Raw genomic sequence first — 19,550 nt, forward strand, 5'->3', positions numbered from 1 at the left:
TCCACTGTCCCACCATGAAACTCCTTTGCTTAGATTTGTGAGTCACTCTGTTGGGCTCTCACTGCTAGGGCCCAGAGACAACCTTCTTCTTCTGAGTGCCATTCTTTATGTTTCTTCCTCATGGTCTCATTTTCACTTTGTGACAACTTTGTCAGAAAAGTAGGAAAATATACCCATTACACACAGTCAGAAGATCTGGAGAGACTGTGCTCAAGGACCGACCACACCACACCACAGAAGAGAGTGAGGTGCAGATCCTCCTGCTGGAGCACTTACTTAGACCAATGATTTGTCTTGGGAAGCATGTGTGGAGGATCACTAGACGAAGAGCAAACAGCAGTAATTCATCTTGCACGAGGGGAGAAGCCTGTCTGACACCAACTGAATGCTCGAGCAATGGTGTCCACTCCTTGTACAGTTTTATTGATTTAAAGTACAAATAGTAATCTAGCTAGGTTGAGGAGAAAAAATCCCTTTAAATATTTTCTTCAATGCGTTAAATACCTAAAAGCATATTAACAATAAACAACATGTAACCAAAGTGGTTAAATTTTTCTCTGAGGATAGGCATCTGGTGACACTCTGCATGTAACTTCAGAACAGATCACAGCATTCTCCATTTTTCACGTTAGACTTTAGTGAGTCTGGACTCACATCTTTTAGAAAACAGTTTTTATAAGATATATCCTATGCAAAATAGAGTTGCTAACATGTTTTTCAATTGTCTTTCTTTAAAGTTTAAGTATACCAGCACTAATATAGCTCTGAATTTCTCCATAAAGTCAAAACATTAGTTTTAAATATGTCTTTCGGCTACTACTAATATCCAGGGCCAACTCCACAGTAGGCAGGCACATCCAAACATAAGGAGAGTGTCAGTGTCCACTCACTCTTTGTTCTGCTTCCCCAGTCTGCTCCTTGCCTTGTAATTCTTCTGGGGTGGGAGTCCAGCATCCACACTGCTGCCTTGTCTGCACTTAGTGTGCTTACCCGTGTCCCAACAGCCCTCTTTCCTTTTAGTCAGTGTGAAAAACAGATCTTACTGTTTTATGTGCATGCCCCTGAACAAAAATATGTTCATTGTATCCCTCCCAGAGTCATCTGTGCGTCAGGTAAAATGTGACCTTATTTACCATTACAAATGACTGTAGATCAGGTTCTTTTCAGATTTATTTATTGTGTGATTCGTTTTAGCTTTTTAAAGACAAGTTTGCAATGTAGCCCAGACTGGCCGTGAATTCATGATTTCCCTGCCTCAGTCCCTCAAATGCTGAAATTACAGACATGCTGTGTTGATAATTGTGTATCTTAGCATCTAACCTATATTATTATTTCCACAAAATTTTATTTCCTAAAATAACATTTGTAGGAAAAAGTACTGTGTGGAGCAGTCTAGTAAGTTATCATCGACATGATATGGACTTTCTGTTTTTAGTTTCCAGAGATAACCTGATTTACAAGTTGGTTGAAGAAAATAAGGTATGTGTTCATATGGCAGGATACAAGGGTGGTCTCTCTCTCTCTCTCTCTCTCTCTCTCTCTCTCTCTCTCTCTCTCTCCCTGTCTCTCTCATATTAAGTCTTGGCCATTCATCATGCTGACACATGACTTCTGATCCTTCTACAATGCTTTAGGACAAACATGTAAATAAGCTGTATATTCAGACTACTGCATATTAGGAACTAAGCGATCTCCTATGCAGGTTATCATGGTTCGTAAAGGTAAACTGGCAAAACTGAGAATTTTGTGGATTTGTCAAGTGTACAATAATTTCTAAACATATATGAGATATATATATATATCATGGTTGGTGGCTTCACAGTAATGTAAGTGCATTGACTACAAACTATGCTCTTAACATGGGGCAGAACTGTGAACTTCATTTACATGGATTTTGAAAACTATTTTTACATCTTGTTACGCAATGGGGAGCACTCATTTGGAATAGTGTCCCTGTTGCTGTCTCAGTCTGTGTTTCATGATGCTTATCTTCCTGCTTCCGGGAAATCTGGGAAGTAGTTTTCTCAGGAGAGGAAGAAGCTACACTCTGTTCTTCTACTGAGAAGCTTTTAAGGACACTTAAACCAAACTTTCTATCTCTCTCCTCTCCCAGTCTCAGAGGGAAGTAGTCTGTCTGTCTGTCAGAGCGCAGGTGCTTGCCTTCACCATTCTGAGGACCTCAGGATGAAACATCTTGTAACTTTTAAAGGTGTTTGAATGTGTTCCTTTGAAGTCACAAACTCATACTGGTAATAAAAATGTGTATGTGATATAAGAATTTATTCTTGGAGAGCACTTACCTGATATAATAGTGTAAGTGAGTACTTATGGAATGGTTTTAGGTCAGTGTTTTTCTAACCAATTCTAATATGAAATTCTATATATCTTTAAATGTTTATTACATTTATTTCTTTATTCACTTTATATCTCATTATCAGCTTCCCTCTCCTCCAAGAACTTCTTCATGCAGATCCTCCCCCGATTCCTCTCTCTTCTTCTCCTTTGAGAAGGGGGATCACTCTCCCACTCCCCCATCCCCAGCACATCTAGTCACTACAGGGCCAGGTGCATCCTCCCCCACTTAGGCCAGACAAGGCAGCCCACTTAGGGGAACAGGATTCACGGGCAGGCAACAGAGTCAGGGACAGCCCCTGCTCCTGTTGTTGAATGACCCACATGAAGACCAAGCTGCTCATCTGCTACACATGTGCAGGGGCCTAGGTCCAGCCCATGCTCACTCTTTGGTTGGTGGTGCAATCTCTGGGAGCCCCTAAGAGTCCAGGTTAGTTAATCTTTTGGTCTTCCTGTAGAGTTTCTATCCTCTTCAGATCCTCAATCCTTCTTCAAACTCTTTGATAAGACTCCCTGGGTTCCATCTAATGTTTGGCTGTGGGTCTCTTCATCTCTTGCCGTTGGCTGCTGGGTGGAACTTCTCTAAGGACAGTTATGCTAGGCTCTTGTCTGTACTCAAAACAGAGTATCATTACTAGGGTGAGGGGATTGGTTCCTGCCCATGGGATGGGTCTCATTTGGGGCAGTCATTGGCTAGCCATCCCCTCTTTCACTCTTCTATCTGGAAACTCTATTTAGTAAAGTCTTGTTAAAAATTGGTTTATTTATTTACATTTCATGCTGCCAGTTCCACCTCCAAGAGTTCTTCACCCCATTCCCCTTCCCCCTTGCCTCGGAGAGGGTACTCCCCCACCCGACCCCCTCACCTACCCACCCCTATCTCACTTACCCACATCCCCCTTCCCTGGAGCATCAAGTCTCTACAAGATTATGTGCATCCTCTCCCACTGAGGCCAGACAAGGCAGTTGCTACATATGTGCTGGGGACCATGGACCATCCTGTGTATGCTCTCTGGTTAGTGGTTAGTCTCTGAGAGTTCCCTGGGGTCCAGGTTAGTTGACACTGTTGGTCTGCCTATGGGGTTGCCACCTCCTTCAACTCCTTCAGCTTTCCATAGGGGTCCCTGACCTCAGTCCAATGCTTGGCTGTAAGTATCTGCATTGGTCTCAGTCAGACGCTAGTAGTGCCTCTCAGAGGACAGCCATGCTAGGCTTCTGTCTGCAAGCACAACATGACATCAGCAATAGTGTCAGGGTTTGGTGCCCACCTATGGGATGGATCCCGAGTTGGGTCTGTCACTGGTCAGCCATTTCTTCAGTCTCTGCTCCATTTTTTTCCTCCACTTTTTGTTTTAAAGGAAATCATAACCTTTAGAGCAGTTTTAGATTTACTGCAACATGAAACATGAAGTCTGGAGACTTTTAGGTAGCTCCAGTCTCTACATGCCCTGCCTCTCTGCACATATGTAGCCTCCCTGCCTGTCAGGATCTCTCATCGGAATAGTAGGATTACTCTAGATGAGTCTGCATTAATGTATCGTTTTAGTCAAGTTGTTAGCATACATTAGGGTTTATTCTTGGATACTTGTTCATTCTTTGGGTTTAGATAAATGTGTGTTCTTATACAGGGAGTTTATATATACATATATATGTATATATAGAGTTCATTTATATACATGGAGTGATATATATATATATATATATATATTCACTTCCCTGTCCCTAAAACTCTTTTCCTATTCATTCCTTTCTTTCCCTTGGTAGCCATTGCTCTATAGATCTACCTTTCCCAGAATGTCATATGGCTAAAAGCATAAATGTAAACTTTTAGATTGGTTTCTTCAGTTTAATAAATATTTAAATTTCCTTTGTATGTTTTTATGGCTTAATAACTTACTTCTAGTGTTAAATAATATTAAATTACCTAAATGTACTATAGTTTCCTAACATAACAGACATTTTTAAAACAAAAGGATATATCTATATAAACATACATATGTATGTAACAATAATTAATAAAAAGAGCATAATTTGAAAAAGAGAAGGAGGTGTATATGGATGGTTTAGGAGGAAAGAAAGTGGAAGGGGAAATGATGTAATTATAATCTCAAAAAAAGAGAAATTGCTCTTAAAGGATTTTTCTCTAATAGAGTAATTTTTCTTCTCATGAGTTTTCCGATGAGTTATGTATTTCATGAGCAGTCCGTGTGAGCAAGTGTACGCCCTCAGACTCTGCTACAGGGACTAGAGAGCAGCAGCCAGTGAGGGCTGATGGAAGCGTGCAAATGCCTCAGCCAGGAGACTGCAGGAGGCTGAGCTGAGAGGGCTTCTGGAGGACAGTCTGGGCTGCTTTCCAGTTCAGAAAGTAAGAGTGAGGCTCCGCGCACATGTGAGCCTTCCACTCCCCGACGGAGACCCTGGAAGCGAGGTTGCTCAATTACAGAACAGTTTTAATTTGTAAGAATTTGCCCAGTTATCTGACAAAGTGCTCCACCATTTTTCATCCCCACCAGCAGCGAATGAGAGTGCTCTGCATTCATATAGGCTTAGCAAGCCCTGTGAGAAGTAACAGGGTGTCTGGAAGTCAAAGATAACAAGACACCACACACACACACACACACACACACACACACACACACACACACACACGTACACGTATACCTTAACCTGATAGTGGTTAGAAGACAAACAGACATTTTAATAGACATGCGCACAATACCTAGCACATGTGAAAAAGAAAACAACTCTTTTTTTCTTCCAATAGAGTACACAAATGTCTCTCAAGAAGGAACATGAAGAAAATACTTATTTGAAATCTGAAGTACTGTCCCTTCAAGATATATCAGGAAAAGCACAGGTGAATTTTTGCTCTCTTTGTCTTAAGAAGTTAATATTTGTTTCATTAAAGAATGAAGATTAATAGCCTGATTATATAAATTCATATTTCTTTCATCTAGCTTTTTATCTGCAAGGTGGGTTTCATCTATGAACCACTCCTATGTGGAACATAAGGCATATGGCTAAATGAATCACAAGTACTTTACTCTCTAACTTAGTCATTACATTAGGCCTTTTCTATGATAGAATTCCTGACAGAGGCAATGTAGGGAGGGACTCAGTGCAGCTCACAGTGTAAGGCAAGCAAGTCATGGCCACCGGAGCTCAAGTTCACACCACACTTACAGTGGGGAGGAGGGTGTGAAATGCTGTTCTCAGCTCACTTCTCCCTCTTACCCAGTTTGGGACTTCAGCAATGGGATGCTGTCACCCACATTGAATGTGGGTCTCAGTTAACCTTGTCCTGAAAACTTCTCATGGGTGTGCCTAGAGGCTTGGTTCCACGATAATCCTAAAGCCCATCACGTTGATGACAAGATTACCGTTGGTGGGATTTTCCTTCCCTCTCAGCTCATTTCTGAGGCGCTCCACTGCAAGGGCTATGCTGGGAAGCAGTTGTTGTTGAATGATCTGAATCAGCTATCACAGGAGGAACATAATGTTTGTTACATATGTAAAGAATATTGATCACAACCATTTACCACGACCTCACACCTTTTCCGCTTGTGCCCCACACCATCTCCCTCCCAATGTAATACACTCTTTTTGACAGTTCTTATTACCACACATCCAATTAGTGCTATCCATATGCGTATTAGTGTGTGGCTAGCCACTGGACAGGGAAACCTACCAGCAGCCACGGTTCCCAAAGAAAGTGACTGCTTCTCCTTCAGTAGCCATCAACTTCCAGTAGCTCTTGACTGGCTTTATCCTGTGCAGGTTCTGAGCAGATAAACACAATTCTGGGAGTCGTGCGACAGCCATGCCATCCCGAAGTGAGCATCTCACACCTTTCCTTCACATCTGCCACTGCCACATCTTCCCTCTGCTAAGTTCTGTGAGCTGCGGGTGGTGGGAAGTTGGTACAGATGATCTGTCTACAGCAGAGCACTCGGTTATTTGTATTAGTACTTGGATAAGTTACAGTTCTCTGCGTTACCCACTATTGGACCAAGACTGATGGAAGCACAGGTCTGTGGGTATAAAGGTAAATATTTAGAATGAAATTTGACTGCATGAGCACTTAGCAAAACAACAGCACTAGGTTTCCTCTTAGGCCCACCATTGCCTCAGTCAGGAGCTTTTAACCAGGCCTACCATTCAGGCATGAAACCCATCCTGTAGAGACATAGCCAATCAGAAAGCGGTTGGTTGCTTGAGTAACAATAAGCCCCTGCTGCACCCCTGGGCATAAAGCAGGTCTTAATAGCAGGTCATTATTGTAGCCCCCAGGACCCAGTGCTGGGAAGACCACTGATACCTTTTCTCTCCTAGCTGGCTGGCTGTTCAGCACCGTCTGGACCTGTGAAAGCCAGCTAGCAGTGAGAGAGCTTCCTGTTCAGTTCAGGATTGATTTCGTGGTTTTACATCCAAAGTGAGCGCTGTCCTCAGCAACAGGGTCTTACCATCTGGTTACAGCAGCCAACCAAGAACAGAGGCGATAGTGTACGTTGTTTGGGTTACCTCTGGAACCTTCCTGATCAATAACTCATAGGGAAGTTTAGAAAGTAGTTTAAATTAATGGAATATTAATTGATAGTATGTTAGCTAAATTAGGTTTACATATAATGGGTTACTGTGAAATCATTAAAAATAATATTTAAGTAATTATTAGAAAGACTTGTGACTTGCTAAATATTTTGTCTTAGGTTTTGAATGACCAACTTTCCAAAAAGTGTTCAGAGCTTACCAGCATGCTTAAGGCTGTTAAACTGGAAAATTCCAGAATTATTGCTGAACATCATGCTACTTTGAAGGTATTCTTTTGACACTCAAACTTCATTTATTTACGTCCTTCCTTCCTTCCTTCCTTCCTTTTTTTTTTCATTCAAAATAGTTTCATTTATCCCATGCTGAACTCGGATTCATTATGGAACTAAGAATGACTTAGACTTCTGATTTTACTACCTCCCCCCTCTGCTCCTCCACCTCTGTCTGACTTATGTACCCCAGCAGGCTTGTCTGAAATTCACAATCCTGCCTCAGCCTATAAAATGGTGGGGTTACAGACTGTTATTATAACCCAGCTGTTATTTTTTTCCACCCACACCCCCAGCTATTATTTTTTGATTAGTAGTTTCCTCCTTTTGTGCAAAGGGGTGATTTGGCTTCACAATTCAATGGATTTTAATACTTTCTACACAAATATCACTTTAGGAATAATAATGACCTATTCTAGTTTTATGTAATAATGATATATACTTTAAACTTATTTTACGTATATGAGTGTTTTGCTTGTATGTATGTATGTACGTATGTGTGTATGTATGTATGTATGTATGTGTGTATGATGTATATATGTGTGTATGATGTATATGTGTGCACCACATGCCTTCCTGGTGCCAGAGGCCATCAGAAGGCATTTGAGGCCCTCAGACTGGAGTTATGGATGGCCGTACTCTACAAGTACTGTAGAGGAGCTGGGAACCAATCCCAGGTCCTCTGCATGAGCAGCGAGTGTTCTTGATCACTGAGCCATCTCTGTAGCCCTTAGTAATGGTGCATACTTAGAATTGAGTCACAATACTTAGTTTTCCCCAAAACATCTTCGACTTGCCATTTTCCTTACATTATGCTACAAATACTCCTTACTTTGACTCTAGCTATTTGAAATTTTGCTCCTTTGTTAACGGACTTTCACCACAAAACACAAGTCATCCTAATAAAAACGTAATTTTTCAAATTCTGGTCCTTGGACACTACAAAGAAGTAGCTTGTACGTGAGAGACTGTGTGTGTTGTTGTTGTTTGCTTGCTTTCTTTGCATATACTAATATGATATTAAAGATTTTACATATCTTACAGCCTCTAATTGTTATAGCTGCTACACGTTATACTTATTTTTCCAATAAGAAGTCAAATAAAATATAATTATATAATTATGCGAGGCTTGAAAAACTGTTATGGATTATAGGTAAAAGTGTTGCTAATTAGAAAATGGTGAGCCAGAGAGACGGTGAAAACAATGAATACTCCCCTTTGAGGGCCGTGCAGGAGACCCTCAAAGGCGTCCATACAAACTGCTGGAAATGCTTCTCCCCACACACAGTTTGGAGAGAAAGAGAAAAGAGAGATGAAAGGTCTTCTCATGTGATGTTTGAATGGGTTTCTATTGTTTCATATTTTAAAATAAAATCATATTGAGCTTTTAAGATACTGAAATATTTTAGTGTAAATTTTATTTTTGAAAATATGTTGAGCTGGAGAGATGGTTTAACAGTTAAGAGCACTGACTGCTCTTCCAGAGGTCCTGAGTTCAAATCCCAGCAACCACATGGTGGCTCACAACCATCTATAATGGGATCTGATGCCCTCTTCTGGTGTGTCTGAAGACAGATACAGTGTACTTATATATAATAAATAAATCTTAAAAAAATTAATTGGTCCAAATGCCTTTTTTTAAAAAAATGTTATCTTTTAAAGTTTCACAAAATATGTTCAAGGCTGGTAAATAATACTTCCTCATCTTGTCTAGTAGAAATATAAAATGACAGAACTGTAGCCAAAGAGAAGGCTGGGTACTCAAACTATTTTATAAAGGCTTATGAAAATGAAACAAGTTTTGAGCCTAGTGTCTTTGAATATCAACCAATCAACTTGCAATTCAGCATTTCCTATTATTCTCTCAGGTAGAGCAGAAAATGATAACAGAGACATTTCAAGAGCAAAATTTACTGTTAGACACAGCCCATGCCAGCATCACAGGCGAGCTCCAAACTGTGCAGAATGATAAAGCGCAACTCCAGATGCATCTGTAAGTAAGCGGTGTCCCACGTGTGCACCTGTAACTAAGCAGTGTCCCTCGTGTGCACCTGTAACTAAGCAGTGTCCCACGTGTGCACCTGTAAGTAAGCGGTGTCCCACGTGTGCACCTGTAAGTAAGCTGTGTCCCACGTGTGCACCTGTAAGTAAGCGGTGTCCCACGTGTGCACCTGTAAGTAAGCTGTGTCCCACGTGTGCAACTGTAAGTAAGCTGTGTCCCACGTGTGCACCTGTAAGTAAGCGGTGTCCCACGTGTGCAACTGTAAGTAAGCTGTGTCCCACGTGTGCACCTGTAAGTAAGCGGTGTCCCACGTGTGCACCTGTAAGTAAGCTGTGTCCCACGTGTGCACCTGTAAGTAAGCTGTGTCCCACGTGTGCACCTGTAAGTAAGCGGTGTCCCACGTGTGCACCTGTAAGTAAGCTGTGTCCCACGTGTGCACCTGTAAGTAAGCTGTGTCCCACGTGTGCAACTGTAAGTAAGCTGTGTCCCACGTGTGCACCTGTAAGTAAGCGGTGTCCCACGTGTGCACCTGTAAGTAAGCTGTGTCCCACGTGTGCAACTGTAAGTAAGCAGTGTCCCACGTGTGCACCTGTAACTAAGCTGTGTCCCACGTGTGCACCTGTAAGTAAGCTGTGTCCCACGTGTGCACCTGTAAGTAAGCTGTGTCCCACGTGTGCAACTGTAAGTAAGCTGTGCCCCACGTGTGCACCTGTAAGTAAGCTGTGTCCCACGTGTGCACCTGTAAGTAAGCTGTGCCCCACGTGTGCACCTGTAAGTAAGCTGTGTCCCACGTGTGCACCTGTAAGTAAGCTGTGCCCCACGTGTGCACCTGTAAGTAAGCTGTGCCCCACGTGTGCACCTGTAAGTAAGCTGTGCCCCACGTGTGCACCTGTAAGTAAGCTGTGTCCCACGTGTGCACCTGTAAGTAAGCTGTGCCCCACGTGTGCACCTGTAAGTAAGCTGTGTCCCACGTGTGCACCTGTAAGTAAGCTGTGTCCCACGTGTGCACCTGTAAGTAAGCTGTGCCCCACGTGTGCACCTGTAAGTAAGCTGTGTCCCACGTGTGCACCTGTAAGTAAGCTGTGCCCCACGTGTGCACCTGTAAGCTGTGTCCCACGTGTGCACCTGTAAGCTGTGTCCCACGTGTGCACCTGTAAGTAAGCTGTGCCCCACGTGTGCACCTGTAAGTAAGCTGTGCCCCACGTGTGCACCTGTAAGTAAGCTGTGTCCCACGTGTGCACCTGTAAGTAAGCTGTGCCCCACGTGTGCACCTGTAAGTAAGCTGTGTCCCACGTGTGCACCTGTAAGTAAGCTGTGCCCCACGTGTGCACCTGTAAGTAAGCTGTGTCCCACGTGTGCACCTGTAAGTAAGCTGTGCCCCACGTGTGCACCTGTAAGTAAGCTGTGTCCCACGTGTGCACCTGTAAGTAAGCTGTGTCCCACGTGTGCACCTATAAGTAAGCTGTGTTCCACGTGTGCACCTGTAAGTAAGCTGTGTCCCACGTGTGCACCTTTGTTCACTCATGGTAGTTCTCACATTTGTGAGTCTACTGTGGGGATAAAGAAATTTTCTCTTGAGGAACAAGTTTGCTAGAACATTCTGGTAACTGTTGTCAGATGGAGTGTCATGTACTGTAGGACGTGACTAATTTGATGACTCTTTATTCTTGTCCTCCAGAGACCATTTAATTCTTGAGCACAATCAGTGTCTCCAGAAAGCACAGGAGGCTGAGAAGAGGACAATGGCACAAAAAGAACTTCTAGAATCAACTATTGCAAGACTACGAGGTGAACTGGAAGCATCAATGCAGGAGAAGAAGTCTCTGCTGGAGAAGAATGAATGGTTTCAGAGGGAGGTAGGAAACAGCAGGTCTCCCTTCTAGTTGAGATACCGAATGATGTTTCAAGGTTGTGCTGTAGTGCAAAAGATGAGAGCAGAAGCAAAACTGCAGTTTAGAAGTTTGTCAGAGTTACCACTACAGAAGTGTGGATTCTCCAGCGTGTAAAGTCGTCTAGGCCAAATAGGAACAGTATGCTGCTTTCCCCCATCACTGGTGTCAATGGATAATTTACACATCTGCCTGTTAGTTACAGGGTCAGAATTTAAAAACCCATTTGTCCTAAAGGAGCGGGAGAACGAGCGTTATCAGGACATAGCCCTGTCTTGGAAGTTAGAGGGAAGCTGCGGATCTGATTCCCTGTTGACCCCTTTTCTGAGAGGATGTACTGTCTCTGCAGTGTGGGGGTTAACTGGCATGTAGGATGTTGTCACCTGCTGTATCCTCTGAAAGTTGATCCATTTCTTTTTTCTACCTCAGCAGGTTAATAAATCAGAAAAGGGAGTAGCCAAAGAAAAATGCAATTTGGAAAAAGAATTAGCTGAAAGCAAGGTATTCACATGTCCTTTTGTTGTCAATCTGTGTTGCTGCCTACTGTGTCTGCTTATTTTAATGAGTAGGGCATTTACCCATGATCAAGATGGGACACAAAGCTGGTGTCCCTTAGGCATTCTAGGGCTTTTGGGAGAAGTTGCTCATTGAGCCATATGGGGATTGCCTGCATAAGCCATCGCTGCCTCTGGCCCTAGAGTTCCCTGAGTACTTCAGCCACACATCCCCTGAGACGGGACTAATGGGCCTAGAAGAGGCTGACTCTGCCTATTTTAGATCTCGCAGCGAGCTGGGTTTTATGTCATAAGTGCCTGCGAATGCCTGCAACTTCAACTTACAGTTTTTCTTTAGTTAGTCTCATTATTTTTGTCCGTCCTGATGGAGTAGCTTATAAGTAATTTGATGTGTGCATGGAATGCATAACAAACACGGGTAGTGAGCACGTCCACATCCTCATGTTAGTGATTTCTGTAGGTTGTAGATTCCATACTCTAGACAGTTGGAAGAGTCCCACATATTGTACTAAGCAGTGGTTGCCTGACTATGGAGAAAACTAGGATTAGCCCCTCCCTCTCCACACACAGGTTTTGATAACTCTTGTTTACTTCCATGCCATTTCTGTTTCTTATTTCTCTTTAGTCGTTAATGATCACTAGTCCATTCAGCTCTTCTGTAAGAGTGACTCTAGTTTTTATAAATGAGTACAGACTAGTAACCTGTCAATTAACATTAAGATTTGCATTGATCTTCTTGCCTAGCATCCTGATAATGAGTCTTAATAACAAAAGTTTGTTTGGACATTAAGATTCATGAGTCTAATTATTAAATGGTTTTGGTTTTTTGAGTCTGCATTTTCCTATGAGCTTTTAGGATCAACAACATTTCCAGTTTTGTGAGAAAGGACAACTGCAATTTTGATAGACTGTGCATTAACTCTACATTAACTTGGGCACATTGCAGTTTTAATACAACATTCCTTCCTTTGTCTTGTGTAAGTTGACTAGAACTTGTGCTGCAGTGTTGAGGTGAGGACAGGCAGCTTGTGCTGTGGAGTTCTGGTGAGCTCCCTCATGAAAAGGTGAAAATGCCCTTCTACATTTAGTTTTGGGGAAATTTTTGTTGTGAAACTATTTTGAATTTTATCTGGAAATATTGAGATGATCTTAAGGATCATGTCCTTTATTTATTTATTTATTTATTTATTTATTTATTTATTCATTCATTTATTTATTCATTTATTTTGGCAGTTCTGTAACTTTATTTGACATTCAGCAGTTAGTTCTCATCCACTTTGACCGTCTGTAGATTTTTGAATGTGGTAACAGGCACGTAAGTTACCCGTGTGTAGAGCTTGTTTGGTGAATGCTCATCCTCATTACGCTTTCTGGACAAGCATACTCGGATGCGGTACGGAACATTCCTTATTCCTTTGGCCCAGACGGCTTTATTGAGCCTGGTGTCTATGCGCACATCTGGAGTCCCCATCTCCTTCATGGCAGATTTCCGAATTTCTTTGAGTGCCCGAGGAGCACGCTTCTTGAAGCCCACTCCATGGATGTGCTTGTGAATGTTGATGGTGTATTCTCGGGTCACCACCTCGTTGATGGCAGAATGGCCCTTCTTCTTCTCGCCACCCTTCTTTGCGGGAGCCATTCTGCCGGGCCCAAGTTGGAAAGGAAGGCCATATCCTTTATTTTACATTATGTAGTACATTCTTTGATTTCAAATGCTTTCTTTCAAAAGTTGGCTTATGTCCCTTAGATACGTTTCACTTGATTATGTGATATACCCTCTTTGTATGTTGCAGGTTGGTTCGTTGAGTTTTTAAATATGTACTCATAAGATAATACTGTTCTGTAGTTTTATTTTTTTGCATGTGTTAACTTTGGTTTTGGTGTCAAGATAATATTGGCCTCTGAAAATGATTTGGTAAATCATATTTTTGGCTAGGATTTTTTGAGGGGTTTGTATCAGTTCTTCGTTAAGTGTTCTTAAGTTATTTACTAGAGAAGCCACCTTGGCAGTCTTTGCTTTGTGGGAAGATTTTCTTGTTGTTGTTTTTCTGCTTTGTATTACCACTGATCCAACCTTCTGTTGAAGCGCTCTCTCTCTCTCTCTCTCTCTCTCTCTCTCTCTCTCTCTCTCTGTTTTCTGTTTGAATTCGTTTCTACAGATCGTTCTTTCTGGGAATGTGCCCATTTCATCTAGAGTGCCTCGCTTGTTGGCATACAGTTGTTCTGAGCTCATATGTGTTTACTTCATAAGATCAGCAAGAATGTTTTCTACTTTATGACTATTTAGGAATTTGTATCTCCTCTATTTTTCCTTAGTTAGCCCAGCTACCTGCTTTTGCTTTGTATTTAATTTGCTCATTGATTTCTAGTTTAACTTTTAGTTTTAATAATTTTAATGTTATATTGTAGTTGAGAAAATGCATGTCCCTTTCTAATTTATTGATAGCTGCTTTATGACCTAACGTATCATAGAGATTGCTCCATGTATACTTGAGAAAAATCTGTAGTCTGCTTTGTGGAGGAATTATTCTCTTCAGTCTCTTAGTTAAAATAGTATTCCTCAAGTCTTCTGTTTGCTTATATCTCTTGTCTAATTGTCCTGTTGAGTATTATGAGTGGGAAATTTGAAATCCCTGTCTACTGTTTATTTCCCTATTTAATTTGTTCTTTTTGGCTTCATATATATTTTTGTTATATGGATATATAATATGGTTAATATTTTTCATAGGTGTGTCCTTTATCTCAACAATGTTTATCTTTTTGTCTAATACTAATGTAGCCAGCTAAGCTCTTTTCAGACTGTTTGTATGGTAGAAATTTTTCCATCCTCTAACTTGCCTTTTTTAATATGAATCTAAAGTCCATCCTTCAATTGTTGAATTTCTAAAAATTTTTCCATTCTGCCTATCTGCTTCTTAAAGAAATATTTATTTTTATGTGTATGTATTTTGCATGCATGTACTACATAGAATGCTGTAGAGGCCAGAAACAGGACATCAGATCTTCTGGAACTGGAGTTACAGATGCTTGTGAACCAGTGCTGGGAATCTAACTAGGGTCCTCTAGAAAAATAGTCAGTGAAGCTCTTAACCATTGACACTTCTCTTCAGCCAAATATTTCTGCTGTGTAAATGAGATGGTTTAATTCACTTATAGTTAAGATAATTACCATTAAGGAATAATTTACATTGGGGGTTTTGGGTTTTTTGTTTGTTTTTACGTTTTACTTTTGTGTTTTGTCACTGTTTCTCAATTGTTGCCTTCTTTTATTTTAAGTAGGCATTTCTGTTGCATCATTTAAACTTCCTTATTCTTCTACTGTACTTTTTGGCTTGTAGGTAAGATTAGGATACAAGAAAGAGAGAGAGAGAGAGAGAGAGAGAGAGAGAGAGAGAGAGAGAGAGAGAGAGACACCCACAAAAACCAAAAAAAAAAACCCACAAAAAACAAAACAAAATGTGAGCTTAGAGACATGGCTCAGCCAATAAGAGCTGGAACCAAGTTTAGTTCCTAGCACCCATATGGTGCCTCCAAACCATCTGTAAGTCCAGCTCCAGGGGATCTAAAGCTTTCTTCTGGCCTGTGTGGGCACCAAACATGCATGTGATACACACTGTCCTTAACTTCTTGTGGGAATTTTAGTTCATATCCACTTTCCACTTGTTTCAACCTGAAGAACTCCCTTACTTTTCCTTGTAGAGTGTGTTTTCCAGCCCCCAAATCTGCACACATACCAGGGCTGGGGACCTTGGTAAATTACTTTACATATTTTAATGTGATTTGAATGTACCACAGCTGCACGGTTGTTTTGAAACCAGAAAAGCCCTTTGTATGAATCATTACAACTTTTCATTATCTGGGAATACTTTAATTTCTTTATTATTTTTGAGGGCCAGTTTTGCTGGATTTAGAATTCTTCTTTTTTTTTTTGATATTGTATTTATTTACATTTCAAAAGTTATTCCTGTTCCTGGTTTCCCCTTTATCCCATCTTCCCTCCTCTTGCTTCTATGAGGGTGCTCCCCCACCCACTCCCGCCTCCCCCCCCTGGCATTCCCCTACACTGGGGCATCCACCCTTGACAGAACCAAGGACATCTCCTCCCACTGATGTCCAACAAGGCCATCCTCTGCTACTTATGTGGCTGGAGCCCTGGGTCCCTCCATGTCAACTCTTTAGTTAGTGGTTTAGTCTGTGGTAGCTCTGGGGCGTCTGGTTGGTTGATATTGTTCTTCCTGTGGGGTTGCAAACTCCTTCAGCTCCTTCAGTCCTTTCTCTAATCCCTTCATTGGGGACCACGTTCTCAGTCCACTGATTGGCTATGAGCATCTGCCTCTGTATTTGTCAGGTTCTGGCAGAGCCTCTCAGGTGACAGCTAAATCAGCAAGAACTTCTTGGCATCCACAATAGTGCTGGGTTTGGTATCTCTATATGGGATGGGTCCATAGGTGGGATGGCCTTTCCCTCAGTCTCTGCTCTAAACTTTGTCCCTGTATTTCCTCCCTTGAGTATTTTGTTCCCCCTTCTAAGAAGGACTGAGGCATCCAGTCTTTAGTCTTCCTTCTTCTTGAGCTTCATGTGGTCTGTGATTTGTATCCTGGGTATTCTGAGTTTTGGGCTATTATCCACTTAACAGTGAGGGCATATCATGTGTGTTCTTTTGTTACTGGGTTACCTCAGACAGGATGATATTTTCTAATTCCATACTTTTGCCTAAACTTTCATGAAATCATTTTTTTAAATAGCTGAGCAGTACTCCATTGTGTAAATGTACCACATTATCTGTATCCATTCCTCTGTTGAGGGACATCTGGGTTGTTTCCAGCTTCTGGCTATTATAAATAAGGCTGCTGTGAATATAGTGGAGTATGTGTCTTTGTTATGTTGGAGCATCTTTTGGGTGTATGCCCAAGAGAGGTATAGCTCGATCCTCAGTTAGTACTATATATCCAATTTTCTGAGAAATAGCCAGACTAATTTCCAGAGTGGTTATACCAGCTTGTAATCCCACCAACAATGGAGGAGTGTTCCTTTTTTCTCCACATCCTTAACAGCATCTACTGTCAACTGATCTTAGCCATTCTGACTGGTGTGAGGTCGAATCTCAGGGTTGTTATGATTTGCATTTCCCTGATGACTAATGATGTTTAACATTTCTTTGGGAGCTTCTTAGTCATTTGAGATGCCTCATTGAGAATTCTTTGTTTACCTCTGTACCCCATTTTTTAATAGCGGTATTTGGTTCTCTGGAGTCTAACTTTTTGAGCTCTTCGTCTATATTAAATATTAGCCCTCTATAGGATGTAGGATTGATAAAGACCTTTTCCCAATCTGTTGGTTGCCATTTTGTCCTATTGACAGTGTCCTTTGCCTTACAGAAGCTTTGCAATTTTATGAGGTCCCATTTGTCAATTGTTGATTGTAGAGCATAAGCGTTGGTCTCCTCAGGAAATTTTCCCCTGTACCCATGTAATTCAAGATCCTTCCCCACTTTGTCTTCTATTAGTTTCAGTGTATGTAGTTTTATCAGAGGTCCTTGATCAACTTGGATTTGAGCTTTATACAAGGAGATAAGAACGGATCGATCTGCATTCCTCTTCATGCTGACATCCAGTTGAAGCAGCACCATTTGTCGAAAGTGCTGTCTTTTTTCCACTGGATGGTTTTCACTCCTTTGTCAAAGATCAAGTGACCATAGGTGTGTGGGTTCATTTCTGGGTCTTCGATTCTATTCCATTGATCTACCTGCCTGCCTCTGTACCAATAAAATGCAGTTTTTATCACTATTGCTCTGTAATACAGCTTGAGGTCAGGGATGGTGATTCCCCAGAAGTTCTTTTATTGTTGAGGATAGTTTTTGCTATCCAGTTATTTTTTTGTTTGTTTGTTTGTTATTCCAAATGAAATGGAGAATTGCTCTTTCTAACTCTGTGAAGAATTGAGTTGGAATTTTGATGGGGATTGTATTGAATCTATAGATTGCTTTCAGCAACATAGCCATTTTTACAATATTAATCTTGCCAATACATGAGCATGGGAGAGTTTCCATCTTCTGAGATCTTCTTCAATTTCTTTCTTCATAGACTTGAAGTTCTTGTCCTAAACTTCTTTTTCACTTGCTTGGTTAGAGTGACACCAAGATATTTTATATTATTTGTGACTATTTTGAAGGGTGTCATTTCCCTAATTTCTTCTCAGCCTGTTTATCCTTTTAGTAGAGGAAGGCTACTGATTTGAGCTAATTTTATACCCAGCCACTTTGTTGGAGTTGTTTATCAGTCATAGGAGTTTTCCTGTGGAATTTTTGGGGTCACTTAAGTATACTATCATATCGTCGGCAAATAGTGATATTGTGACTTCTTTCTTTCCAATTTGTATCCCTTTGACCTCTTTTTGTTGTCTATCAAGAAGGGGTCTTGAATTTGGTAAGTGCTTTCTAAGCCTCTAATGAAACGATCATGCTTTTTTTTTTCATTTTGTTTATATATTGGATTTCGTTGATGGATTTCCATATATTGAACCATCCCTACATCCCTGGGATAAAGCCTACTTGATCATGATGGATGATCGTTTTGATATGTTCTTGAATTCACTTTGTGAGAATTTTATTGAGTATTTTGACAATGATATTCATAAGGGAAATTGGTCTGAAGTTTTCTTTCTTTGTCGTATCTTTGTATGGTTTAGGTATGAGCATAATTGTGGTAATTCACAGAACAAATGGGATTATTTCTATCTTGTATCTGTTGAGGCTTGTTTTGTGACCAATTCTATAATCAATTTTGGAGAAGGTACCATGGGTTGTTGAGAAGAAGGTATATCCTTTTGTTTTAGGATGAAATGTTCTATGGATATCTGTTAAATCCAGTTGGTTCATAACTTCTGCTAATTTCACTGTGTCTCTGTTTAGTTTCTGTTTCCATGATCTGTCCATTGATGAGAGTAGGGTGTTGAAGTCTCCCACGATTATTGTGTGAGGTGCAATGTGTGCTTTGAGCTTTAATAAGGTTTCTTTTATGAATGTAGGCACCCTTGCATTTGGAGCATAGGTAATCAGAATTGAGAGTTCGTCTTGGTAGATTTTTCCTTTGATGAGTATGAAGTGCCTTTCCTTATCTTTTTTGATAACTTTTGGTTGAATTTCGATTTTATTTGATATTAGAATGGCTACTCCAGTTTGTTTCTTGGGACCATTTGCTTAGAAAAGTTTTGTCCAACCTTTTACTCTGAGGTAGTGTCTGTCTTTGTCACTGAGGGTTTTTTCCTGTATGCAGCAAAATGCTGGGTTCTGTTAACTTATCCAGTTGTTTAGTCTATGTCTATTTATTGGGGAATTGAGTCCATTGATGTTGAGGGAGATTAGGTACCAGTGATTGTTGTTTCCTTTTATTTTTGTTGTTAGAGGTGAAATTATGTTGTGTGGCTCTCTTCTTTGGGGTTTGTTACAAAAAGATTACTTCCTTGCTTTTTCTAGGGTGGTTTCCCTCCTTGTGTTAGAGTTTTCCATCTATTATCCTTTGCAGGGCTGAATTTGTGTGAAGATACTGGGTAAATTTGGTTTTGTCTTAGAATATCTTGGTTTCTCCATCTATGTTAATTGTGAATTTTGCTGGACATAGTAGCCTGGGCTGGCATTTGTGTTTTCTTAGGGTCTGTATGACATCTGTCCAGTATCTTCTGGCTTTCATAGTCTCTGGTGAGAAGTATGGTGTAATTCTGATAGGTCTGCCTTTATATGTTACTTGGCCTTTTTCCCTTACTGCTTTTTATATTCTTTCTTTGTTATGTTCATTTAGTGTTTTGACTATTATGTGACAGGAGAAAATTCTTTTCTGGTCCAATCTATTTGGAGTCCTGTGGGCTTCGTGTATGTTTATGGGCATCTCTTTCTTTAGGTAATCTCCTGTAATTTTGTTGAAGATATTTACTTGCCCATTATATTGGGAATCTTCACTCTCTTTTATATCTATTTTTA

The 19,550-nt window shown here is 40.9% G+C and overlaps 1 protein-coding gene and 1 pseudogene across 39 annotated transcripts in view; one reads left to right on the forward strand and one right to left on the reverse strand.

Annotated features, from left to right (window-relative positions):
- Ccdc150 (coiled-coil domain containing 150) overlaps window positions 1-19,550 on the forward strand; it is a 100,862-nt gene that overhangs the window by 24,617 nt on the left and 56,695 nt on the right. For 24 of the 39 annotated variants that reach the window (XR_015628645.1, XR_015628646.1, XR_015628647.1 and 21 more), the window contains 6 exon segments: window positions 1,436-1,479; window positions 5,117-5,209; window positions 7,059-7,166; window positions 9,038-9,162; window positions 10,850-11,027; window positions 11,490-11,561. Coding sequence is in view for 8 of the 39 variants with exons in the window: in NM_001428842.1 (NP_001415771.1) it covers window positions 1,436-1,479; window positions 5,117-5,209; window positions 7,059-7,166; window positions 9,038-9,162; window positions 10,850-11,027; window positions 11,490-11,561 (620 nt within the window). In the remaining 31 variants the exon portion in view is untranslated. 39 annotated transcript variants of the gene reach the window in all.
- Window positions 12,810-13,231, reverse strand: Rpl31l12 (ribosomal protein L31 like 12; annotated as a pseudogene).

This window comes from Rattus norvegicus, chromosome 9, assembly GCF_021556685.1.
Source record: "Rattus norvegicus strain SHRSP/BbbUtx chromosome 9, alternate assembly SHRSP_T2T, whole genome shotgun sequence".
In the NCBI taxonomy this organism is placed as follows: Eukaryota; Metazoa; Chordata; class Mammalia; order Rodentia; family Muridae; genus Rattus; species Rattus norvegicus.